Source organism: Heliconius melpomene, chromosome 18 (assembly GCF_056956725.1).
Source record: "Heliconius melpomene rosina isolate 202511_hmr_F chromosome 18, ASM5695672v1, whole genome shotgun sequence".
Taxonomy (NCBI): Eukaryota; Metazoa; Arthropoda; class Insecta; order Lepidoptera; family Nymphalidae; genus Heliconius; species Heliconius melpomene.
Genome location: NC_140406.1, coordinates 8,974,967 through 8,997,673, shown reverse-complemented (window position 1 = coordinate 8,997,673; position 22,707 = coordinate 8,974,967). Strand labels below are relative to the sequence as shown.

The 22,707-nt window shown below is 31.1% G+C and overlaps 2 protein-coding genes across 8 annotated transcripts; one reads left to right on the top strand and one right to left on the bottom strand.

Annotated features, from left to right (window-relative positions):
- Positions 1 to 5: 5 nt before the first annotated feature.
- Nup107 (nuclear pore complex protein Nup107) lies at positions 6 to 2,696 on the bottom strand. The gene has a single exon (XM_085202395.1). It carries the CDS (start codon positions 2,568 to 2,570, stop codon positions 51 to 53), a length of 2,520 nt encoding a protein of 839 aa, XP_085058521.1. The 5' UTR covers positions 2,571 to 2,696; the 3' UTR covers positions 6 to 50.
- Positions 2,697 to 3,240: 544 nt separating this feature from the next.
- On the top strand, positions 3,241 to 22,307 carry nsl1 (non-specific lethal 1). Of its 7 annotated transcripts, none has more exons than XM_085202403.1 (12): positions 3,241 to 3,584; positions 5,000 to 5,094; positions 6,865 to 7,913; positions 9,539 to 9,665; positions 14,948 to 15,144; positions 15,520 to 15,671; positions 16,025 to 16,201; positions 16,672 to 16,756; positions 17,238 to 17,372; positions 17,732 to 17,810; positions 18,165 to 18,389; positions 18,933 to 22,307. In XM_085202403.1, exons 3-12 carry the CDS (start codon positions 7,087 to 7,089, stop codon positions 18,981 to 18,983), a joined length of 2,055 nt encoding a protein of 684 aa, XP_085058529.1. In that variant the 5' UTR covers positions 3,241 to 3,584; positions 5,000 to 5,094; positions 6,865 to 7,086; the 3' UTR covers positions 18,984 to 22,307. The 7 variants fall into 7 exon arrangements, with proteins under 7 accessions (XP_085058529.1, XP_085058524.1, XP_085058526.1 ...); XM_085202398.1 differs by having other exon boundaries at positions 3,317 to 3,584; positions 18,929 to 22,307; XM_085202400.1 differs by lacking the exon at positions 3,241 to 3,584 and having other exon boundaries at positions 4,982 to 5,094; positions 18,929 to 22,307.
- The last annotated feature ends 400 nt before the right edge of the window (positions 22,308 to 22,707 follow it).

The window sequence follows — 22,707 nt, the reverse complement described above, 5'->3', positions numbered from 1 at the left end:
AAAACTTTTCAAAATACAAATGTTTATTAAAAAAAAACAAAGGAAATATATTATTCATCTAGTTCATAACCAAGAATGTCTCTCCCCCTTTCTAACATTAGCAATGAAGATTCTTTGATCCTTTCTAATACTTCCAGTAACTTATTTTTTGTGAAAACTTTGTATAGACCTCGATTTTCCCCAGCAATCAAATCACTTATCTTAATAGCTTCTTGGTGATTATCAATATCATCACTACTTTGTAATATTTTCAATATTAGAATTGTTATTTCCGGTATACACAGGCGTCTTAACGTATTTAACTGTTTAGTTCTTTCTTCATGTTCTTCTTGAGTGAAGTTGCAAGACTTCATCCCTTCATTTTCATCCTGCAACCAACCTCCAGGGAAAAGTAAAACATTATAAAGAAGCCCTTTTGTATGTCGCGACTGGTGTAGAATGGCATTTTTCCATCTAGCCTTTTGTTGTTCTACTTGAGCACACCTCTGTTCATGATGAACTTTATCAGAAAATGATGCATCTGACAAAAGAGGTTCTACATCTTTTGGTTGGCCGCTAATATAGTGCCTATACCAAGTCCCAAATCCTTCCAATGCTTCTAAATATGATTTCAAGCATAAATGTTCTCTTAATTCTGATGAATCACTGGGAACAGTGTTTATAAAGTCTTTAAACAACTTATTGACACTGTTGGCACACTTCATGGCAGCTTCTGTGCTACCAATGAATATAAATGTACGTATCATAGCATTGCTCAGCCACAATGCCTGTTCTAATTGATTGGGGATTAAAGATAACCATTCAAGTGAAGATATAACTTTTTCAATGAGCACTTTATCCTTTTCTACTGCAGTTGTTTGAGTGAAAGTCAAATCTAAATTCCCATAACCCTGCTGTATGTCTAAGATTGCCTTTCTTATAGCAACTCTCGCAGATGCCGCAACATCCACACCAGCTTTCATACCAGCTTTAACAATGTCATCTCTGTGTTCACTTTTTTGAATATGGTCCATGAGTTCTGCATATAAAGTAATTTGTTTATCAGCAGGAACTGTTGATGTATAGTAAGCAATAAGTTCAGGACACTCACATGCACCTTCTCTTAAGCCATTAATCAATTGTGTTACATATTTTTCTAAAATTCTATCTCCAATATCATGTTGAGGATCTTTACCCATCTGTCTTAGGACAAGTACTAAATGTGCCAAAAATCTTATAAATTTGTCTTCTGAACTATCAACCCACTCTAATGAATCTTGCATAATCATTCTTATGTGGCCTAACATGAGATAACGTTGACAAGTTTGATAATTTGATTCTCTTTTTCCATTCATCAATGATTTAACTGCACTGAACACTTGTTGCAAAGACATTTCATTTATCTGCAAATCACTCTGCAATAGCTCCAAAACTTCAGGTGTTGTAGTATTTGCATCTGCTGTTGCATAGTGTTCATGCAAAAACCTATCAACTCTGGCTTCAATTTGTACTCTTAAATGTGCCCATAGCAGATCTTCCCAATTCCCTTGACAAGCTGGTATAGCACTTTGTAAGTTGCCACATAAAATTCCAACAATGGCTCTATAATGTATATTTTCTGAAACATTATTAGCTATACCCAAGGCACACCACTTCCACAGATCTCTGGAAGAATTGCCCGAAACTACTAATGTGCCATCCATTTCACCTCGCTCATAGTGTAGTAATTTCCAGCCCTGTATAACGGCACCCCGCCACGCCTGCCCAGCACTGATACACAATGATACAGCTTCAGCAAACTTTCCACATCTCACTTCAGTAAATATTTTCTTGCACAGGTCATTATCATCTTTCTTGTCATCAGAGTGAATTGTTCTATTTTGACGTATTGGGGCATCTGGGTCCATGCATGTTATCATAGATTTATTTTTTTCTTTATTGAATAAACTTGAACCTATAAGTAACTGGTGTAAAGTGTTACCCCAATGAATATTGTTTGAAATGATTGGAGCAGCTGTGTTTGTTGCAGCCTCTTGGTATGCAGCTGTAGCCTCTAGCCAATCAACAAGTAACTGCAATAACCTAACTTCAGATTCACTTTGAAAATATGCATTTACTAAAGTCTGTTGTGATAATGTAGGTTCAACAAGAACACTATCCAGAGAATTTGGATGCTCAAATATTGAATCAGCATATAAACAGTGTATCAGTTTCCAGGTGTTTGCTTCTTCTGCAAGCCAGTAATTCTGAGCATTGTATCTATTCCATGGCTCCACAAGCTCTAAAGAATCACAACAAACTTGAGCTAACCTCTCTAATGTACTTAAAACAGAACTTGGTCGACTAGATTGTATAATTTCAAAAAATGCCTCAATCAAACCATCTCCTGCGTTACCAGTATTCACAAGAATTGATGATTCATCTAGAACTTGTCTTAAACTGGTGTCGTTAAGATTTTTAAATATAGAGGTTTCGTTAAGTATCGGTGTAAGATTTAATGTGTCTTCTCTTCCCAATAAATGTCTGATTGTTTTACTTTGGATCGGCGTTCTTTGTGTAGAATGAAACTGAAAACTGCTATCGAAGCTCATGTTGGCTTTTAAGAATTACATATATTAAATAAGCACAAATTAACAGAATAAACAAATCTTAAGTAACGCCTAACACTAACACATTCCCCGCCGCGCCTGATTTGACAATTTCAACTTTCAAGTTTAACTGCAACTGCTATAAGACTAACCACACACACACAATATTATGGTCAATACCATATTGGCAATAATATTGTTCAATATATGGACCCGTATAATAGACATTATTACGAATGTTTCGTTGTAAAATCTGACGCAGTCGACAACACACAATGCGATTTAAAAAAAAAAATTTTTTGTAATTATCGAGCAGCTTTTTAACACACTATTTTTCTTAACGTTATTGCGATATGCTTTAATAGATTCCATAGCTCTTGATAAGTTCCTATGTATTCCTAAACTCCATCAAATATTGTTTTTCCGTGGAAGTTTTCGTCGTGTATGAAATCTACAATAATATTGATGAACCGGCCGCACGCTAACAATATTATTGAAAATACGTACATTATTGACAATATTACTATACGTGTGTGGCTAGGCTAAGACATAAGCACTTTTATAGTTACATGGTTACAGACTATATTTTTACTTATATATTTTTTAATTATTATTTAAACCATTTTATTGAATTTTTTTAAGCCAAATAAATTTACTACAATTCATTTTATGTCATACCGATTTCTATAAAATACTGTAAATACTTAGCTACTTGGTATATGTGCACAAGCCTTATACCTACTTTACTTTTCAAAGCGATACTTCTAAAGCGGGTTTTTCTTTTGAGATATATTTTACTTCAATTATTGTATTTTCGTAATATTTTTATATTTTACAGACTTAAAAAAATAATAATTTCGAGAGCATTATCTATTATATAGTTGACAATAATAAAATTACAAATATAATTCACTCAATTTATATTATTTTATATTTGAACGTCAGCCAAATTAAGATAAAAATTCTTTTAACTTACTTTGCCCTCTTTCTTCTTTTATTTATACTTCATACAAATAGGTAAGTAAATAATATTAAATATTTCTTATAATATTATGAAATTAGTATATAAAGAAATATAAAGTACATTATACCTATAGTTACTTAATACCATCATATATAAAAATATTATTTTTATCACGTTTAAATGCATGCTGTATATATAGATAAGCATGTTGCAATTATAATTACAATTTTAAAAAAAAATTAATCTATAAATAAATTAACATTCGTAAATTAAAGATCCCTAAGCTCTATGGAGTTAAATGTTCCTTGTTTAATTAATAGACTTTATACTGTTAAATTAAATCATATAATTTCAAAATTTTAACTAAATATTCTTACTTAAAAATATTTTAATTAAATCACAACAAGGCATTGTTTAATTAGACAACTCTGCATTTTATAAGCAGTTTAAAAATGTTTTTACACATTTCTTAACTACTTGTACTTATCATATAATATATTTAAACTTCATTTCTTCTACAGGTATATTGTAATATATTACTACGCATGTATTATATTTTAAAATATACATAATGATAAAACAATTTCAAAAAATATATCTTTTATTCTTTAATTGTAATGTATATATTACTGGTCCTTAAATTAGCATTTGACAAATGATTTATACCATTTTATAACTTAATATAGCTGAAAAGAAATTACAATTTTATAATAACAAATATAAAACAGCATTGTTTTATATAGAGAACAATATAAAATGGGAACTGTTATATATTCTAAGAAATATTAAAAAAATATAACAAAAACCTCTTTCAATGGCCAGACTGGTCCAGGCTATCGGTTGCTACAATTCATTCAATTTTGCATAATTGGTACCTTAAACAATTATGAATTATGTTATTATAAATTACTGTCAAATAACTAGTAATCATATAATATCTAATAATAATATACATAGTATATTAGCCTTGATAGTTAAACTTTTTCATTTTCTTAAATAACAGTATCATACAATATACACCATATATGTATATTGTTCATAATCACCATGAGGTACTCTATCCATAACAGTTTCTAAAACTTTCATATGGAACACCTATAATATATTTTCAATTCAATATTTATTGATTTTTTAGTATTTTTTTATTCGGACAATCTTTTAAAACTGAACAAATAACTAAAGAAATAAATATGAGTTATAAACTAACTTCAATTAGTAATATATAATGGAAAATAATCAGTGTATACCCTTTAAGAGTTTACACTGATTGGATTGTTATACAATTTTTTTTATTTAAATGTTAATACTTATATATAACATTTTTTTTATTATATGACAACAGTAACATCTTTGTGCAGTGTCTGTCAGTTGCTTGTCAAATTTACAGTCTCCAAGTTTAGACTTTTGAAAAACTAGTTATATTAGTAGAAAAACATTTATTTCTCACTTTAATTTATGTCTATTTTAGGTCTAAATCAGGACAAAATGAGAGAACATATTATCACTTTTATGAGCATGAAGAGAGCCAGGATTGAAGCTATTTATAATGTTTATGTTAAAAAGGTAAGGATTCCAAGCTAATATTTAAAATTTATCATTGTTGCACTTTAAATCTGAATGTAACTTATAAAATCTGGTAGATGAAATTGTTCAAAATGTATAGAAGTTGCATTGTTTTCTTTTTGTACATCATAGTTACTGTTAATTAAATTTTTATAGTAAAATTATAAATATTAATAAATAATTCATCTTTCTCAATCTCATACAAATGTTCAACATACTTAATTCTGCATAATTTTATCCATGACTATTTTAAAAACCTTTCAAAATATTATACATAATTATATATAAAAACGACTTAAACTATTGCAATTTTATGTAATTTAGTAAATAGACAGAATTTTTAAAATGGTTTTAAGAACATTTTATTATTATTTACAAATATAGCAAGTAGTTATGCTTGAAACACAGAGAAATCATATGCTTAGTAGATGATTTTGTAGTTAATAATTATTGTTAACTGTGTGAAAATATTTGGAAATTTGAGAACTGTTATTATACTTATATTTATTGAATTATATTTATATCATTAATATTATCTTTATATAATTGTAATATATTTATCTTTTAATGAAGGGATAAGTCGATATCTTGGAACGTATTTTATCTATAAATTTATGCAATTAAAAATTTATAAATTTAAAGCAAAAAAAAAATAGAAAATAAAACTAACGATATAGTATTTACTTTTATTATATAATTAAACAATATTATTTTTATATATGGCTTTGCGTAAACTGTAACGCATAGAGCATTTACGAATGACGTTACAATTTACAGATTATTAACAGTATATTACATATATTTTATCAATAATAATAGATATCATTAAATTAAGAATGTGTGATTAAAATTAAAACAATGACAAATTATCTTAGATATATTTTACAAAAACACAATTTTATTTTTAATAAACATTAGCTGTATTCGTAAATGCATAATCGTAAATGCACAATCTTCAAATAATAAATCTAAAACAATTTAGTTTGAGCATACAAAACGCTTTTTTTCTAATTCGTAATTTAAAATTTTACATATTTCAACAAAATGTTTTCGGCATTGCGCAATTACTACTATTTCACCATAATTTCGTCTTCTGCTTCTCTATTGTTAGATTAATAGCGTGGCGGTAGGGTTTGAAGGGTCATCTGTGTTACTCTTTATTTCATATTTGTATCTAAGCAGATTATTTTTAAACGTGATTTTATTTTAAATCTTTACAAAAAATTTAATAAAATTTTGAATTATTTTGTTTGTAATCTAATTTGTATTGGTTTTTAATAGTGCTTATTTGACTTTACCGCGCAAGTACAATATTCAGAAATGTATTATCTATCTCTTTCCAACATTCAGAAGTCGCTCAGTGCTTGTGGCGTTTGGTGCGGTCTACGCTACGTTTCGTCACTAGAATTGAATTGCTACTTATTTGAACAGTGTTTTTAGACCATACTCCGCCATTATTATGAACATTTTTTTCTTCCTCATTATTAATTGAATACATCGTAATAAGTGTGAGTTAAGTGTGGAAACATTGTCATATTAGTTTCTCGATGAGTGCTTGAGAAGTGTATCATTTCCTGTTCCATATCGTATAGAAACAAACTAATACGATCGCTTGCGAACTCTATTCGTTATCACGTGGGTTAAATTTCGAATAATGTGGCTTTTTGGAATGAATTTTCTATGTTTATAATTAATGTGGACGTTGTCGACAATGTTTCTTTTGTATAAACAAAGACCGGCTCATAATCAGTGTTAACCGTTGTTTTTCAGAAGCGCGCCGTAAGCATACCATCCTCGCCTTCGATTTATCGAGAGCCGGCTGGCGATTGATACAAAGGATGACTGTAAATAGAGGTTCAGTTCAGTGTAGAACAGTGTCAGTGTTGTGAAATAGTGTACAAGTGAAACGTTATATAAGTTCGGGATGAGTGAAGTAGGAAGCCCGCCCTGACGCGTCCTGCGCCGGCGTCCGCGGCGGGCGACGCTCGTGTCATGGCCCCGGCGCTCCCACTCACACAATTTACCCATTACGACGCGGTCACTGAAACCGAGAGAGCACCCCACCGGAGACGGGCCTTGGCGTCCGTCAATAACCAAACACCCATGGAGGAGGACGACATGGGACTGCAGAACCAGCCGAGCTTAGCCAAGGATTCTCAAGAAATGGAACAGATACTAGTAGACCTTGGTAATAGTGATGTTCAAGCAGACTTGTTGCAAACCATTAAAACTCTAGAAAGCGGTGGCGACACTCTGTCTACAGGTGATACGGATGCAATATTCCCTCTCAGTGGATTTGAATTAGCTGACACTGTTGATTCTGAGGGAGACGCATCAGAGGATAAGATTAGACTGCTACAAGCAAGGCTAGAACGTAGATGTGCATTTTTATTGCGACGGTCAAGGATATTACAAGCTCGGGCTATTGGCAAAAGGATATCTGAAGAAGCCTCTCAAACCTTTGAAAAAAGTACTCGAGGAGCTCGTAAAGATGGTGGTGGAAGGCCTATGGGCTTAAAAGCTTTGTTAAAAAGAATTGAGACTACCTCAGCTTTACAAGCAAGTGCTTCATCTAGATCAGTAGTGGGTCCAAAATACTATAGAGCAGGGACTTCAAAATGTGATGCTTCAAAGTCTGCTTCAATAGGCATAGCTTCAGGCACTTTGGCTGGCTTAGAGGATTCAGCGGGTGCCCTAAGATCCCATTTGTCTGTGGTCAAGCATCAACTAGACTCGGATGCAACTGCCTCTTCTTCAGGAGCTGAGAGTAATGATGAGGCTGTCACTTATAATAATGCTCATCAACAGCATATGCCAATGTAAGTAGCTCTTCTGAACTTTCCTCTTTGCCTACATTTTTATTTATATTTTTATTAATAGATTTCAGAAGTAGATAAATACTATTGGTAATGCCTAAAGCTTTTCCTATAATATATTAAGACATTGTAAGAAATTTTATACACCTAAGAAAGTGGAAATTAGAGAAGAACATCATGTAATTTAGTGACTTAAGTAAGTAAGTTTCTATTACTTTTATAAGAACTATTGGGGGCATTTTGACTCAGTAGAACATCACTTGACTAAGTAATAGCAGGCAATGGTTGTGGGCTCTCCACTCAAGGAAATTAATTATTTTCATTTCCCCTTTCTTATAAGAGAATGTGTAGCATTGAGTTATACTACTCAACATGTCTTGAGTTTGGGGAAAACTATAGAATGCAGTGTCTTGTCAAAAGGTTCTCTTTGCCTAAACTGCTATTTAAAATGAGAAACCAAAATAAAAGCAAATGTCATTTTACCATTTGTTTACTATATTACTACCATAGCCATTTGCCAACTCTGGTTCAACCCACATTGTTACAAATTTACATATAAAGCAGAGAATTGAGTGTCTTAACACTGTGTTCTATCTGCCAACTGCTGTGTGGATAGTGTTTAAAATGTTATTTTTTACAGAAGAAGAGGGTTATGGTTTTAGTGCAATATGTATGTATATATGTCTGTTCCCTTGTAACCAATAAATGATGCATCATTGAACCAGTGGACTAATTTTGATAAATGATACATCATTGATTTTGTCTTGATGGTGCAAGTGTTATTGGATACATTAATTTAGTTTGTGTTACATGTTATATATTTAGTATACTTTATGAAACATTTGCAAAGATTTCAATGCAAACAAGATTTTACTACAAAAATAATATATTATTATTATTATGAGTAATAAATTATTTAATAATTATATAACATTAGTGTGATTTATATGCTTTATTCTCTTAGTAATATGGGTATGGCTTGTATTATGGGTACTAGTATAATTACATTTTACATTATCCAGTAATTCATATGCCGTACAAAATTTTGTACTATTGAAGAAATTCATTCTACTTTTTGCTTGTTTGTATTATATTTGAGATTGGATATATTTGGGCAAACTAAAAAAAAATTAAATTAAAATATAAATACATGACATAAAAGTACTTCACTTTCATATAAAAAAATTACATTGCAGTTTTTAAACCTGCACTTGTTGGCTACTGTCCAAGCACTTTAGCCAGTTAAGCTACGACATGTTCTTAAAAAAAAAGCTTTGCAGTTATGTTAACTTTAAATGGTTTTAAATTATGATAATTTACCGTTTTTGGAAGTAACAACAATATTAAAGTTAAAATAATTCTATACCCATTTAATTAATTAAAAAAAAGTAATTATATAAAAATTTTACAGAGAAAACAAAGTGTCAGGACACTGTATCACATTTGTTGCCCAATTTCCCGGACACGACGTAATAAGTGGTGGAACTAATCTCCGCGCTTTCTAATAGAGCAGGGAAATTAATAAATCTTCCTCTTGAGCGGGAATTCAACAACTATCGCGTTTGATGCTCTCTCTAATGACGGCCTCCTTAAATATACATATTTTATTGTATATTCTATATTTTCAGTGAGAAACGTGCGTTATATTCGTGGCAGAAGGCGCGCGCGTCCGTCGCGTCCCGCTGGTGTTGGCTACAAGTTCAAGTCCAAGAGCTAGAGTATAAGATTCGACAGCACAACGATTTGCATAGACAGGTTAGTTTTATAGTTACTTAAATTAGCGTTGTTATCGCAACGAGGGCTATCATTCTTACACTGCTTAGTCCACATATTGGTTAGTGATAATTTGATATTTAACTTTAGTCAAATTGAAATTAAACATGTACCATACATTTATCTCAGAAAAGTGAAGGACGAAATGTAGGTAGTGCCTTAATTATTTCGTTTATGTGTAAACCTACCCATGTGAAATCTTAATTTTTTTTAAATTCTCCTAATAAAATAATGAAATTTGGTTAAAAACAAATAAAACTTGTTACTGCTAAGTCACAAGGTCGTCACCTCTTTATATAAAATATGACAAATTAAAATGCAACATAGATAATCATACATTTTGCTTTAAATGAAATTGTGTCTATTCTGTTGTAATAATTTCTATATATTATGTATATAGTTCCATACCATACTATATATTTGTACAGATACAAAATATATATGTAATACAGTTATTGTGATGAACAGATAACATATAAATAGATGTACATTTTATTTTTGGTCTACGAAACATCCAGAGTAGGGCTTGTTTTCGAAGTCTGTTATGTTTTAACCCACAAATCTTTTTAGTATTTTGATTTCCATATTTTATTAAAGAGAGAGAGAGATGGTTAAGCAATTTCAATAAAAATAATCAAAAAGTGTTTACAATTTGTCTTATTTTCATATTCAGTTCATATTGTTAGTTATTCCTTTTTGATTTCCTTTTTATCAGATAAATTACGTGTTTTTCCAATTTCCAAATAAAAGACAGTGTTTTAAACCCACCTTAGAGATTAAAGCACTGTCTTTTATTTCCTCAAGCTATATATGCAATTTTTTTACTGATTTTGCTAGTTTATGGCACACTTGATTTATTGAGAATTGTCACTTCAATATGTATTATTATATGTATAGTCTTAATGTACAAATACAAATCAGATACTCGACTATACAAATATTTGTTGGTAATAAAAAACAAATTCATTACTAAGGACACTGTCTCTGTAACTTGAAGCTAAAAGAAGCAATCAAAATGCGTGGAATAAACAAAAATAGGGCTAAAATGGCGGAGTAAAACTATGCAATTATCTTATTAGGTAAGAGGAACATCTATATGTAACAATATGAAAATTATATGAACATATTATATATCTATACATTATAATATACAGTGTTTTTGTCATCACCACTTTAAATAAAACACACAGTTTTAACTATGCTATAAAGGCCTAGTAAAATTAAAATAAAAGAGATTTTACCAAAAATAAAAAAGTGATTTTTCAAACAAAATTTATACGCCTCATTCACGAAATTGAGTCGTGTAGGTATTAATAGCAAAGTGAAAAGTTGTTTCAGCTTTAGTAGTATTTTTGCAATAGTAAGTGTTTACGTTATTGTAAACACTTACTAGTAGTGCGTCACACGTAATACAGTAGGGATAAACATCGTGAAATGAAAAAAAAACCCTACGTCTAAACTGTTGAGGTATCTTGATTGATTTCTTTAGGTATGGATTTGAAACATTTTACCATATATGCTGTTCCCGTAAAAGGAGCCCTGACGCTTCCTATCTACAGGAAGGTAAATCGTTTTGAACCTTAAAATGTCACATTCAAATGAGTATGTCACAACTGCACTATTATAGCGTCTTTATTATTATAATACTAAGGTAGATTTCAAGGACATTAACGCAATTAAATATAATGCAAGCTTGATATGACTTTTCCGATTATTAAAATGGTTTTCTGTTACATAATGCTGTATTGATTTGCCCAACTTCCCTCATCATATTTCTTTATTAAATTCACACCTTTGTTACGGATTCGGTTAGGAAAATATTTTAATATCTAAATATTTCGATTTTCTCGATGCTCTGATAAAGCAAAATGCGGCTTTGGCTCAACGCGGAATGTCTCGAATTTGGGCATAGTGTGAGAAAACCCTACCATGCTATATAAGGGTCAGTGTGGAAAGTGAGATTCAGACATAACATGCCATTTCAATTGTAGTCATAGTAACTAATTATGTTTTTATTACTTTGTACAGGTACTTGTTTGTTTTATGATAAAATACAAATTTGAGGCCAGTCGTGGCGCAGGGAACAAATGAGCCCTCCTAACTTTACTGGATAAGCAAAAATGATCAATTTATCAAATAATTAATTGTTATTTTTGTCAACTTTAAAACTCATTTCACATCACTATCTAAAACTAAATGAAATCAATTACTAATGCATGCTTTCAGAAAAGATTTTTAAATGAAAAAAAAAAAAACAAAAATACCAACAAATATTTCGTCGAATTTCAGTAGTTACGTATTAAGCATTGAATTCAGTAACTAATCTTATCTGCCGGTATTTAGGTCGGGTACTAACCTTTCATCCTACACTACAGTGTACACTATAGGTTGTATACAAAGGATTATGGAGATTTTCGAGTTACAAAATTATTTTCTTTTTGATGAAGTGATTGTTATTTAAATGTAGGTACTCTAAAATATGTATGCATGTGAACCTATTTACGTAAATGGAAAAGTGATATAAATAATAATATGAATGGTTATTGTGAAATATGTATAGCATGTAGGTAGAGGGAGTCTAGTGTTAAGACACCCCGCTCCCCACTTTCCGCCGTATTCTATATGTATTTTTCCCTTGAGTGGGAATCGAACCCACAACCTATCGCGTGGACAGTCACACTGTTGTGCCCCTACGCCAGGAATCTATACTTCTATACTAATATAATAAAGCGGAAGAGTTTGTTTGTTTGTTTGTTTGTTTGTTTGTTTGAACGCTAAGATCTCTGGATCTACTGGTCCGATTTTCATTGTTTTTGTTTTATATGAAAGCTGCATTCTTCAGAAGTGCTATAGGCTATATAACATTACATTATACATATAAACTAATATATTTTAAAGTACATTCTAATTTGACATGCAATTTATTCTGCCATCTTAATAACAACCGTCGCGTCGCTACGCAACCGTTACCGCGACATTTTGATATTCATCCTTATGAATAGTCACTCTTAACATTTTATCTAGATTGAAATTATAGTTTACTGTATGGCATTCTAATAAATAATTAAGGAGATGTCACTGATTCCAAATGACCTAGCCTACGGGCGGCATAGTGTGAGCGACGCGAATAAGCAGATGACATTGACGGTTTTATAAATTTTCATACATTTTCGAAGTATTGTAAATGTTTATGTAATTAATTACTGTTTATAATTAATTTAAGCTACACTTTGGTTCTCTTCTTATTTTATTTGATATTGCCCGTTAAAATTATCCTACTTAATAGAGAGAAATGTTTAGTTATTTCGTAGAGTCGATATCTATGTACGCACGCACGAAAAACTTTAGGTACTTTTTCTAATATTAAGAATACCTATCCTTTAGTTACTTTTAATCCTTTTGTTGGTTCATTTCAATAACTCAGATAATTTTTTCTAATAATATGTCTCTACTTATTATTCTTTTTGATTATTTAAGCTTATATTTTCTTACTAATTCTATTGAAAATTGAAAATAATTTCATGAATATATTTAATAAATATTCTTATAGTTGAAGCAGGCGTAGCCGCGTCCGGGTCCACTAGTTATTCTATATACATGTATAATTGAATAATATTACATTTCTGTTAGTGATGGCTAATAAATTATATCATAGCTGAATAAAACATGATAAAACCAACTAAAATCTGACTCTAAAAAGTCCATGGAAAGAAATAGCACAATACATAAAAATACAAAAAAAAATCAAAATATAAGCAATTTACATTTGTCACCATTCACCATTGTGCCATTAATCATGCTTAAATTTATATACAACTAAATAAATTGTTAATTATTATTTATTCAATTAAGAAATAATACAAATTAAAGGAAAATAATAAAAAAAAAGCATAACAGAATTAACCATTATAACCTTGCTATTTAAATTTTATAATGATTAAAATGTACTAATATCGCGTTGATAAGGCGTTTTCACCCAAAATTTCTTTATCGTACACACAGCGTAAATGTATGTAGCAATCGTATGATGAAATACCTATAATATTCAATTTCACTCGAAGCCGTCTTTTGTCGGGTCATTAACTTTCATAGAAACTTTTATTATTATTTTAAGCTAAAATAAACTATATTGTTAATAGTTGTATCATATGTCTATATGATAAACACTTTTAAGTGATAGTTTGTTTATAAATTTTACTTTATATAAAGATTCAATTCAAATGGTTTCGTGTTTCTTTTAAAGAAGTAATCATTTGTTAATAATATAGGGATAAATAATAAGTGACCTGAATGATTGTCTTAATCCAATTTATGTATATAATTTTTCTTTCACAGTTTTAAATAAACGGTCTATATCGCTATGAAAAATATGTGTTCACAATTCTGTTTACACTTCCAAACAATATGTTTAATTGAAACTGTTATATTAAGATCAATTTGATATTCGGATCTGAAGTGTGCTGTCGAAATTGATTATTTAAGAAGTCATGAACTCGCTAAATAATTAAGCTTTCAACTCCGCGCCATTCGACCGATAGCTTTTTCAATAGTATCCGCTTTTATTGATTTCCCCCCGCCCTTGATATTTGTAGCGACATCGAATGCATATTCTGCATATCCGAAAATAGATTATGAGGAACTAGTTTGTTTAATATATATTAATAGCAGATGTATTAATAAAATATATTTTTTACGATTTTTTTATTGATATATTTTTACACATACATGTACATATACACATTACCTAGTTATATAAAGTACAGGATTATATATTAGTAATCAATTTTTGTTTTGTTACGTTTTAATTATTTTTCCTCATTAACTTTCAAAGCTACGTAGAAATATATACTACATTATAAATTTAAATATATACACATTACATTATTTATGCGTGTTTTACCGGCGCGCAATGTCTCGAAATTGTGACAAAAAGAGGCGTACTATAATTATTTAACATTAACTTTCAATATCACCTAGTAAAACTTTATTTTTTTTTAGCTTTACCTTGCTTCCCGCATAAAGCAGGCTAGACAGAGGGTTGGTGTTAGAACCCTTCGTTCCCCGCTTTCGTCAAAATGTTCTTGCGATTCATTGCGTGATGAGTGGCAGAACTCAACACATTGTGTCTTCATACCAGACCAAGTAAATAAGAATAATTACCTTAGATGGGAATGGGGACCACAACCGTAGCGTTTTTAGACGCTGTGCCACGACGGTCTCCTTTTATAATATAGTTTAGTTCATATATCTCTATATAATTCCAGGTCCGAGAAGCCAAAGGTCCCGTAGAATTTGAAGGTGAACCCGTCGGCTACGAGGGCAGTTTGCCCGGCGATGAGGATTCTTGCACCTGTGCGAGAGTGCGTCCCTTAAGGAGGGACACTTTTAAGAAAAGGAAACTTTTGCAAATGCACAATTTGCATATAGCTACTCCTAAAGCGGCTAAACCGTCTGATATTAGGTAAGTAGTGTGTGTTTGTATGTTTGACGCTATCGCGGCACAGTGGGGTAGCAAATTGTGAGTGTGGGAAGAATCTAGTTTTAAGGCATTCCATTATGCTCTTACCGCCAACCAATTGGAACTCCAGACCGCGGTTGATTGTACGAGGCTTCCGTTTTTTTTCTTTTGAGACAGAACTCTTAAAATGTTTTTTTGTACTATTGCTTTACACTGTATCCTGCTGTAGGCACAGGGAATGTAGTATTTAAGACACTTCCCCATGCACCATTCAATTTTCGAAACGTTGACTGGTGTACCTCAACACCGCGCTTACACCTTTTACGTTTTAAATTTAATTATTAACATTTTAATTTTCATTTTGTCGAAATAATCCAGATGTAGCTGCGAATATCAAGTGGAAAGTTGTGCAGTGTGTACGGGCCGAGCTGAGCCCACGCAGCCTTTGCCGCCATTTTCAACTCTTGCCCCGCAACAGAGGATAGCACTTGTTGATCCGTGCTATCATCCTGTTTTGAGTCATGTTAAAGGTATGATTTATTTATTATTTAGTTACCTTATTAGCTACAGTGCGGTCGGCATGTAGTGGCCGACCTGAAGTTAGACTTATATGAACTGTTGCCTTGCGCTCTCGTGTAGAAAATAATTAAAAGTAACAATATTCATAACAGCAAAACCACAGCTAACTTCATATCGGCCAAATTTACACAGTAAAGTTTTAACTAAAGAGTAATATTTTCATTTCCTTGCTCTGCTAACAAGAAAAGGTTCCACCATTTGGCGGTTCGAGGGGAATGATGTGTCGTTTACAATAGGTTCCCTATGCTAAAATGAAAAGGGAGGGTACCTCATATATTAAAAGCCATTAACAATTTGCTCTCAGATATATCACCTTCAATCCACCTGTCCGCCCTATCATCGCGTTCCTGGTTCCGTTCCCGGTTGAGGTCGTGGCGGGGGGCTCACCACGGCACTTCAAGCTCTACGCAAGGGCACTCCCAGGCATCGAACTCGCGACCGCCCGTGCACCCGCCGCGCCCCGTACGGAGACATGCTACTAGTGAGTTGGTTGTTTGTTTTTATTTTATATTTTTTTTTATTTGATGTTTGGTGGAGAAAGTTTGGTAGCGGACAATCTATTCATGATATTGTTAAGGTTATCAGGACAACCTACTAGTGACTTGGTTCTTAAATATTTTCTTTTTATTTTAAAAGAAAAAGGGAACCCTTTAAAATCACTTTGTTGCCCGTCCGTCTGTTTGGGATGAAAACTAGAGCCAGAAAGGAAAATTGACAAATCGCAGCGCACACACTATGACTCGAAAATTTGCAAAAAGTGGTAAAAGGAGAGACTTAACGCTATGTTTACACTGTCTACCTCACTAAATGCGGAATAAAGTTGAAAAAAATAGATTTTATTTTTATGCTGTATATGATATTTTACATAAATTTTGGAAATAATATTCTACATTTTCTTTTTTTATCTATAAAATCTTTTCTTATAATGTATGTGACTTATTATTATTTAAGGATTGAAAAGAGGTCGTCCGCCATTATCGAGGAAAATAAAAGAGCGAGACCGGGATGATGATACTTCTACGTCGGGGCAAGACAGGTATGTAAAAAAAACACAAATATGTACAAAAAATAAATTAAAAACAAAAAACTGACTACACACTTATAAATATTTAAATGATTTTAGTATGTTTCGTTATCATTGTAAAATACTACGTTGTCAATCAAATGGAATTGATTCTGAATATTTTCCCAAGATATCTTATAATATAATGCTTGGGATTGAACCCACAACAATCGTATTTACCGTCAGGCGTGGTCTCACTGCGCCATGATGCCCTCAAATGTCCATTGGAATCTTAATACATGGTTTCGATCATTGCGTGTTGTGTATTGGAACTCAAGCCGCGCATTGTCTTGTTACCAAAGAGACGAAACGAAAATTTTATTCCTCCGAGCGGGAATCGAAACCACAACCGTCGCGTTTTTTTTAGACACTTCAGCAACGCCTACGATAATAATATATGTGAATAAAAAATATATAAAAAGTAATTAATAAAAAATCCAATTCAAATTTTCAGGCGAAGTAGAAGCAGCACAGAGTACCGAGCGCTCCGACGGCAGTCCTACGACATTGACAATATAGTGATACCGCAGAGTGTAGCCGCTAGTACACGCCCCGAAATACTTAATTATAAAGAAATTATTACTCCTAAGTACGATTTTATGTTTTTTCCTATGTTTAACACTATTTCGTAGCTATACGCCGTGTCTCGCCTGAGTGGGGAAATGAATATAATGTATTGCAAAGTTGGGCTCGAACCCACAACCATCGCGTTAGAGCAAGATGCTGTTCAGATGCCGCCACTACGATAGCTTTTAATTTTTATATTTAACATGCTCTTGTTTTAATACATAGTTCAAGACACCTTGTTTTATCGATTTATTTGAACTAGACTAATAATATCAGATGAAAATTATACATAATATAATTAACGACTTAGATTTATAACACAAATAGGCATGTTTAATATAATAATGTTCTTTCTCATAATTAAATAATTTTTATTTACAGATGGCGAGTTATGGAAATACCGGAAACGCCGCTCAACAACGGCGTTATGAAGTCTTACCGTATGTCCATAGAGAGTGATGTGAGTTTTTTTATAATTAAAGAATAATAGGTTGACGTTGTATCCCGCTTATAGCAGGGAACCTAGTGTTAAAACATTATTCTTCATGCACCACTCAGTCTACTTTCGAGACAAGGTGTGTTGAGTGGTGACTGTACTCTGTGCTTAATCTTGTTGCCAGAGCCAGAAAATGAAAATAATTCTTCCACAAAATAAATAATTCTTGCAAGAAATGAAAAAAAATTGTACTTTTTTTAAGAAATAGACAACCTTTTTATTTATTTTGTGAGCTTGTCGCTGTATCGCGCGCGTCACAATTATACTCTTGTTAGAATACAATAAGGATCAGAATATTTTTATAAAATCTATTTCCAGGATGAGGACATATCAGAAGCTGCAGTACAAGCGAGACACACACGCGCCGAAACCAGAGAAAGAAATAAGTACATGAGGAAGCAACGTTCACGAAGAAACCATATTGAAGAAAACAATGATGTGGAACCACTACCGCAGTTGAAACCTCAAGTGCAAGTGCAACCTCAAATGCAAGTGCAGCCTCAAGTGCAGTTCCAGAGGCAACCTTCGCCCAATATGCATGAGGCAAGCTTTAATTTTTTTTTTCATATTGTTAATTGTGCACTAGGAAGAACATAATATTTAGAAACATATACAATTCAAATATAATTTACAATATTTATTTTTTTAATTTATTTTACCTTAAAACAAATAAATGACAAATATAATTAGCTAATAAATAGTACTTAGACTTTCATAAAACAAAAAAATTAAGTAAATTATTTTAGTTTTTATAAATTTTCAATGCAAGAGAAATAAAAAGACAATATTCAATATTTTTAGATAATGAATCTTGAACAAGCATTTCTTTCAATATACAAATTAATTAAATATATTAACAATTAAAATATTTATTTAATAAATAGCTTTCACTCTTGCCAAATGGGACATTTTTCATAAGAATATTTTTTGTGTAGCAGTGTTTCCACATGAAAATATAAATTTAAATAAATATTTCATTTCCTCGAGTGGGGATCGCGAGAGTCACATATTGTGCCTCTGTGCAACGGCCGGGCTCGTAAAATCTACTAACAAACAAATATCATAACATTCTATAATTTCAGATAGTGCGACCATACTCGCCCCGACAATTCCCCTTACAAGAGGACCAGTATATAGAAATGCTGAGGAACATGCCAGAGGGCTACCGTCCGACAACGCCGGAGACGCCCAAGTTAGATGAGTGCGAGTCCAGCTCCCTTTCACCAATGTCACCCCTGGTCTTTGATGGAGACGACCCTGACGATGCTGAGTGGGAACCTAGTGCTGAGAGAAGTGAACGAAGGAAGAGTATGATGAGATAAATTATATATGTGAATATTATTTGTGAACGAATAAAAACAGAAGTGATTTTTGAGTAGTTTTTGTGTATGGATTTTTGATGCTTGAAATTAAATTTTAGTGTTTCTGCTCAAATTGAATAATAGTGTCCGGATAAAAGTAATTGGTCAAAATGTTTTTTCTTGTTATATGATAAAAGTATGTTGATACCTTATTGAGAGGTTATTAAAGAATATAACTTTCTTTTAATATAATATGTTTGCTTTTATACCACTGCTTAAATTTAGTTTGTAAATTATTTACCAGCATAATAATTGAAAATTAAGATAGTCTCTGACAACTGATTGTCATAAGAAACAGAACCAAATATAATTTTTAAATGCAACATATTTGAATTTAACAATTAATTAAATTTGATTGTCCATTGAGTTTAAACATTTGGTTATAAAATATTTTTCTATATTTCATATTTCAATATATTTAAGCCATTGTAGCACAGTGGGACAGTGTTGAACGTACGCGATGGTTGCGGATTCGATCCCACAGAGGCAATTCATCATGTTCATCCCTCGCTCTGGCTCTTTAAATTTGAATGGAAAGCAGAGACGGGAATATCTTGACACTAGTTTCGGTGTACTTAGCATGGGGCTTTTCTTTCATAATATTAATAGTATAAACTTTCAACTTAAGTTGAGACCGTTGTGGCGCAGCGGCACAAGGGTGTGATTGTAACGCGACGGTTGTGGGTTTCGATCCCCACTCAAGTGAAATATTTATTTAGGTTCCCTGTGCCCACACTGTGTGCGGTTTTCAGTGTGAAGTTGATTTAATTTAATTTTTAAACTTAAGTTTTCTGTATATAAATGTCAGTACAACCAAATTTGAAAATGAATTTAATGCATTATTTAGAAGTTAGGCTAATTATAAGAGCTTTCATTATTATATTTCAGATCTCAAATTATATAAACAATTTGTTTTTATTGGTGTTTGATGTTTCGTTTTTTCGAATGTTGCGATTATTATAAATTAAACTACACACTTAAATAAGTAACTTTTGTTTTATATATTCGCGTCTTCTCTATGTAAATAGAACAACTGGCAATACAACATTACTAATTGAGCTATGATTTAATTTTTCATAAGTTATTCATATAGTAAGTTATGGGACTTATATAATAAAGGTCCAGAAGCTTTATATTATTATTAAGATATATGTTCTAGCCAAATGTATGTTGTACAATCATTAATATTTATAGAAACAACATTGTACATAGATACATAGATTATTTGTATGGAAAGCAGAAATTAAATGATTGTAAAGGTATACTTGGCGAGAGCACAGTTGTATAATAGTTAATGTTTTGTATAACTTGTATAATACTAAAATAAACATTTAATATGTACATATGTGTAGTGAACCCCAACATTCCTTGCAGTTCAAATTTTGTACGACCTTTTTTGTTAAAAATCTTAAACTCAGTTAAGTTTCGGATTTTGAATATATGCAGTATGCACTTTAAATATATACATCACAAATTGATTTAAATATTATTTATTTATTAATTTTATTTGCTGAATAACATATAATTTATAACAGGAGCAACAAAATACTCTAAAATTCTTATATTTGCTTATGTCACATTGTATACTACAACATAATTGAACAGAAATTTTATTAGATATGGTTTAATTACTTTTTGTAACAGTTAAGCTTTATAGGTCATTTCAAAACTTGTATCTTATACTTCATTATTTTATGTCTTTTAAATAAATTCAACTAACAATAATGTAATATTATAGTATGTAGAGTTCTTAAAGTAATAGAACGAGATATTCAGTTGTATACGAAATTTGTTCTTGCAAATTTATAATGGGCGTCACTATTCAATCTTAATAAATAATTAATTACACAAGTACACTTAATGGGTGCCTTTGGTTCATTGTCTTTTTGAGAGTATTAGATATGTATCTAGATTACTGTGTAAAGGAGTTTTTCTTTTTATTTTACTTGTACATAAAAAAAGGTTTATTCTAAAATATGCCATTCTTATGAAATACCTAAGTTTAAAACGTGTTCAATGATTTTAGAATAATTAATTGCTTTAAATTACAAAATTAGCATGTTATATTATTATTTGTATCGCAACTCCTTTATATTGTAATATTAAATTTTTGTATAATTTAGTAATTTCTAGTTTAAACTGGCCCAAACGCCAAGCGAATGTAAATAGTAAATGGGCAGTGAATAGTAACTAATAGACTGGTTATGAATAATTTGAATCTCTATAAGAGTAACCACACTTCACTTTCACCTCGGATTTTAAATTGTCATTTGTAAGTGATTTATAAGCGAGTTTTGCAAAGATATTTAATTTATATCGTTTTCTTAAATTTCATTATTTTAAGAAAATAAGTTGTTTCATACAGTTTGATTGTTGCATAAAGAGTTTTGATATTTGGGTTCTATCAGATTGTATTTGACGTTTGTCACATCGAAAATTTCCCGCCAGTTTTATAAAAAAAAAATTTAAACTTATATTTGGAATTTTTTTTTTCAGTCAAATCTCTTTGTGTAAAGATCAGACTTAACGTGCACGACGAGAGTATTTTTTTTATTTTATTATTTTAGTACATGACTTGTTAGAGAAATTTGATTATTAGTTATTAGTAGTTATTAGCCAGTGAAATGTCTTAATTATATTTTATTTGGTATAGGTGATAATTTTTTATATGAATTAAATTGGTCTTGTGTTAAATTTTTGTTTTAAATTTTCCAAACTTATATTGTATATAAAATGTCAATTTTTTATGTATTATTCTTTAATATTCTCAAAAATTTGTATATTTCATGAATTTATTACTATTTGTATGTTTTCCTCTATATATTGATAGAATATGTACATGTTGGTTTTTTCCCTATATTTTTCTATATTAACATATATAATAAATAAACTTTGAATTTCTCTAAAAGTCGTCAAATAGCATTTCGATATTTATATTGCAAAATGTGACAAGTTAGATGAAGTGCTAATGAATGTTCTGCGGAAGGAGCCAAAGTCTTCTTGTAAAGTAAGTTTAGGATAAGCGACTGCGAGTCGAGCGCTTGTATACAATGTCTTGTATATGTTAGTATGCAGAATTAAAATAAACATTTATGAGTTATTTGTTGTTTTATATTACTGAAATACTATTTAAAATGTTCTCTGTGAGTGTCAATTATTAGCAGATTATCCTTTGTTTGGAAGTGTTATTATTTTTTTAAGAATTTTAAAAACAATCAAATGTATTTGTAGCACTTTATTCATGTTCAATAATTAGCAAAATGAGCGTCAGCTCCGGATGAACAAATGAAAGATAATTGCTTTGATTTGTCATGGCAAAGTTTATAAGACTATTATTCTTTATTAGAACTAAAAAATAACAATTAGCTGTAATCCTTCCCATCCATTAATCATGCGAGGTATTTTTTAGTCCTGGTGATAAATTGAGTTTTGCATTTTTGTGTATGTTCATATAATGGTGTAGGTGTAACGTCACTTGTTATATTTACCTTTAGGCATAG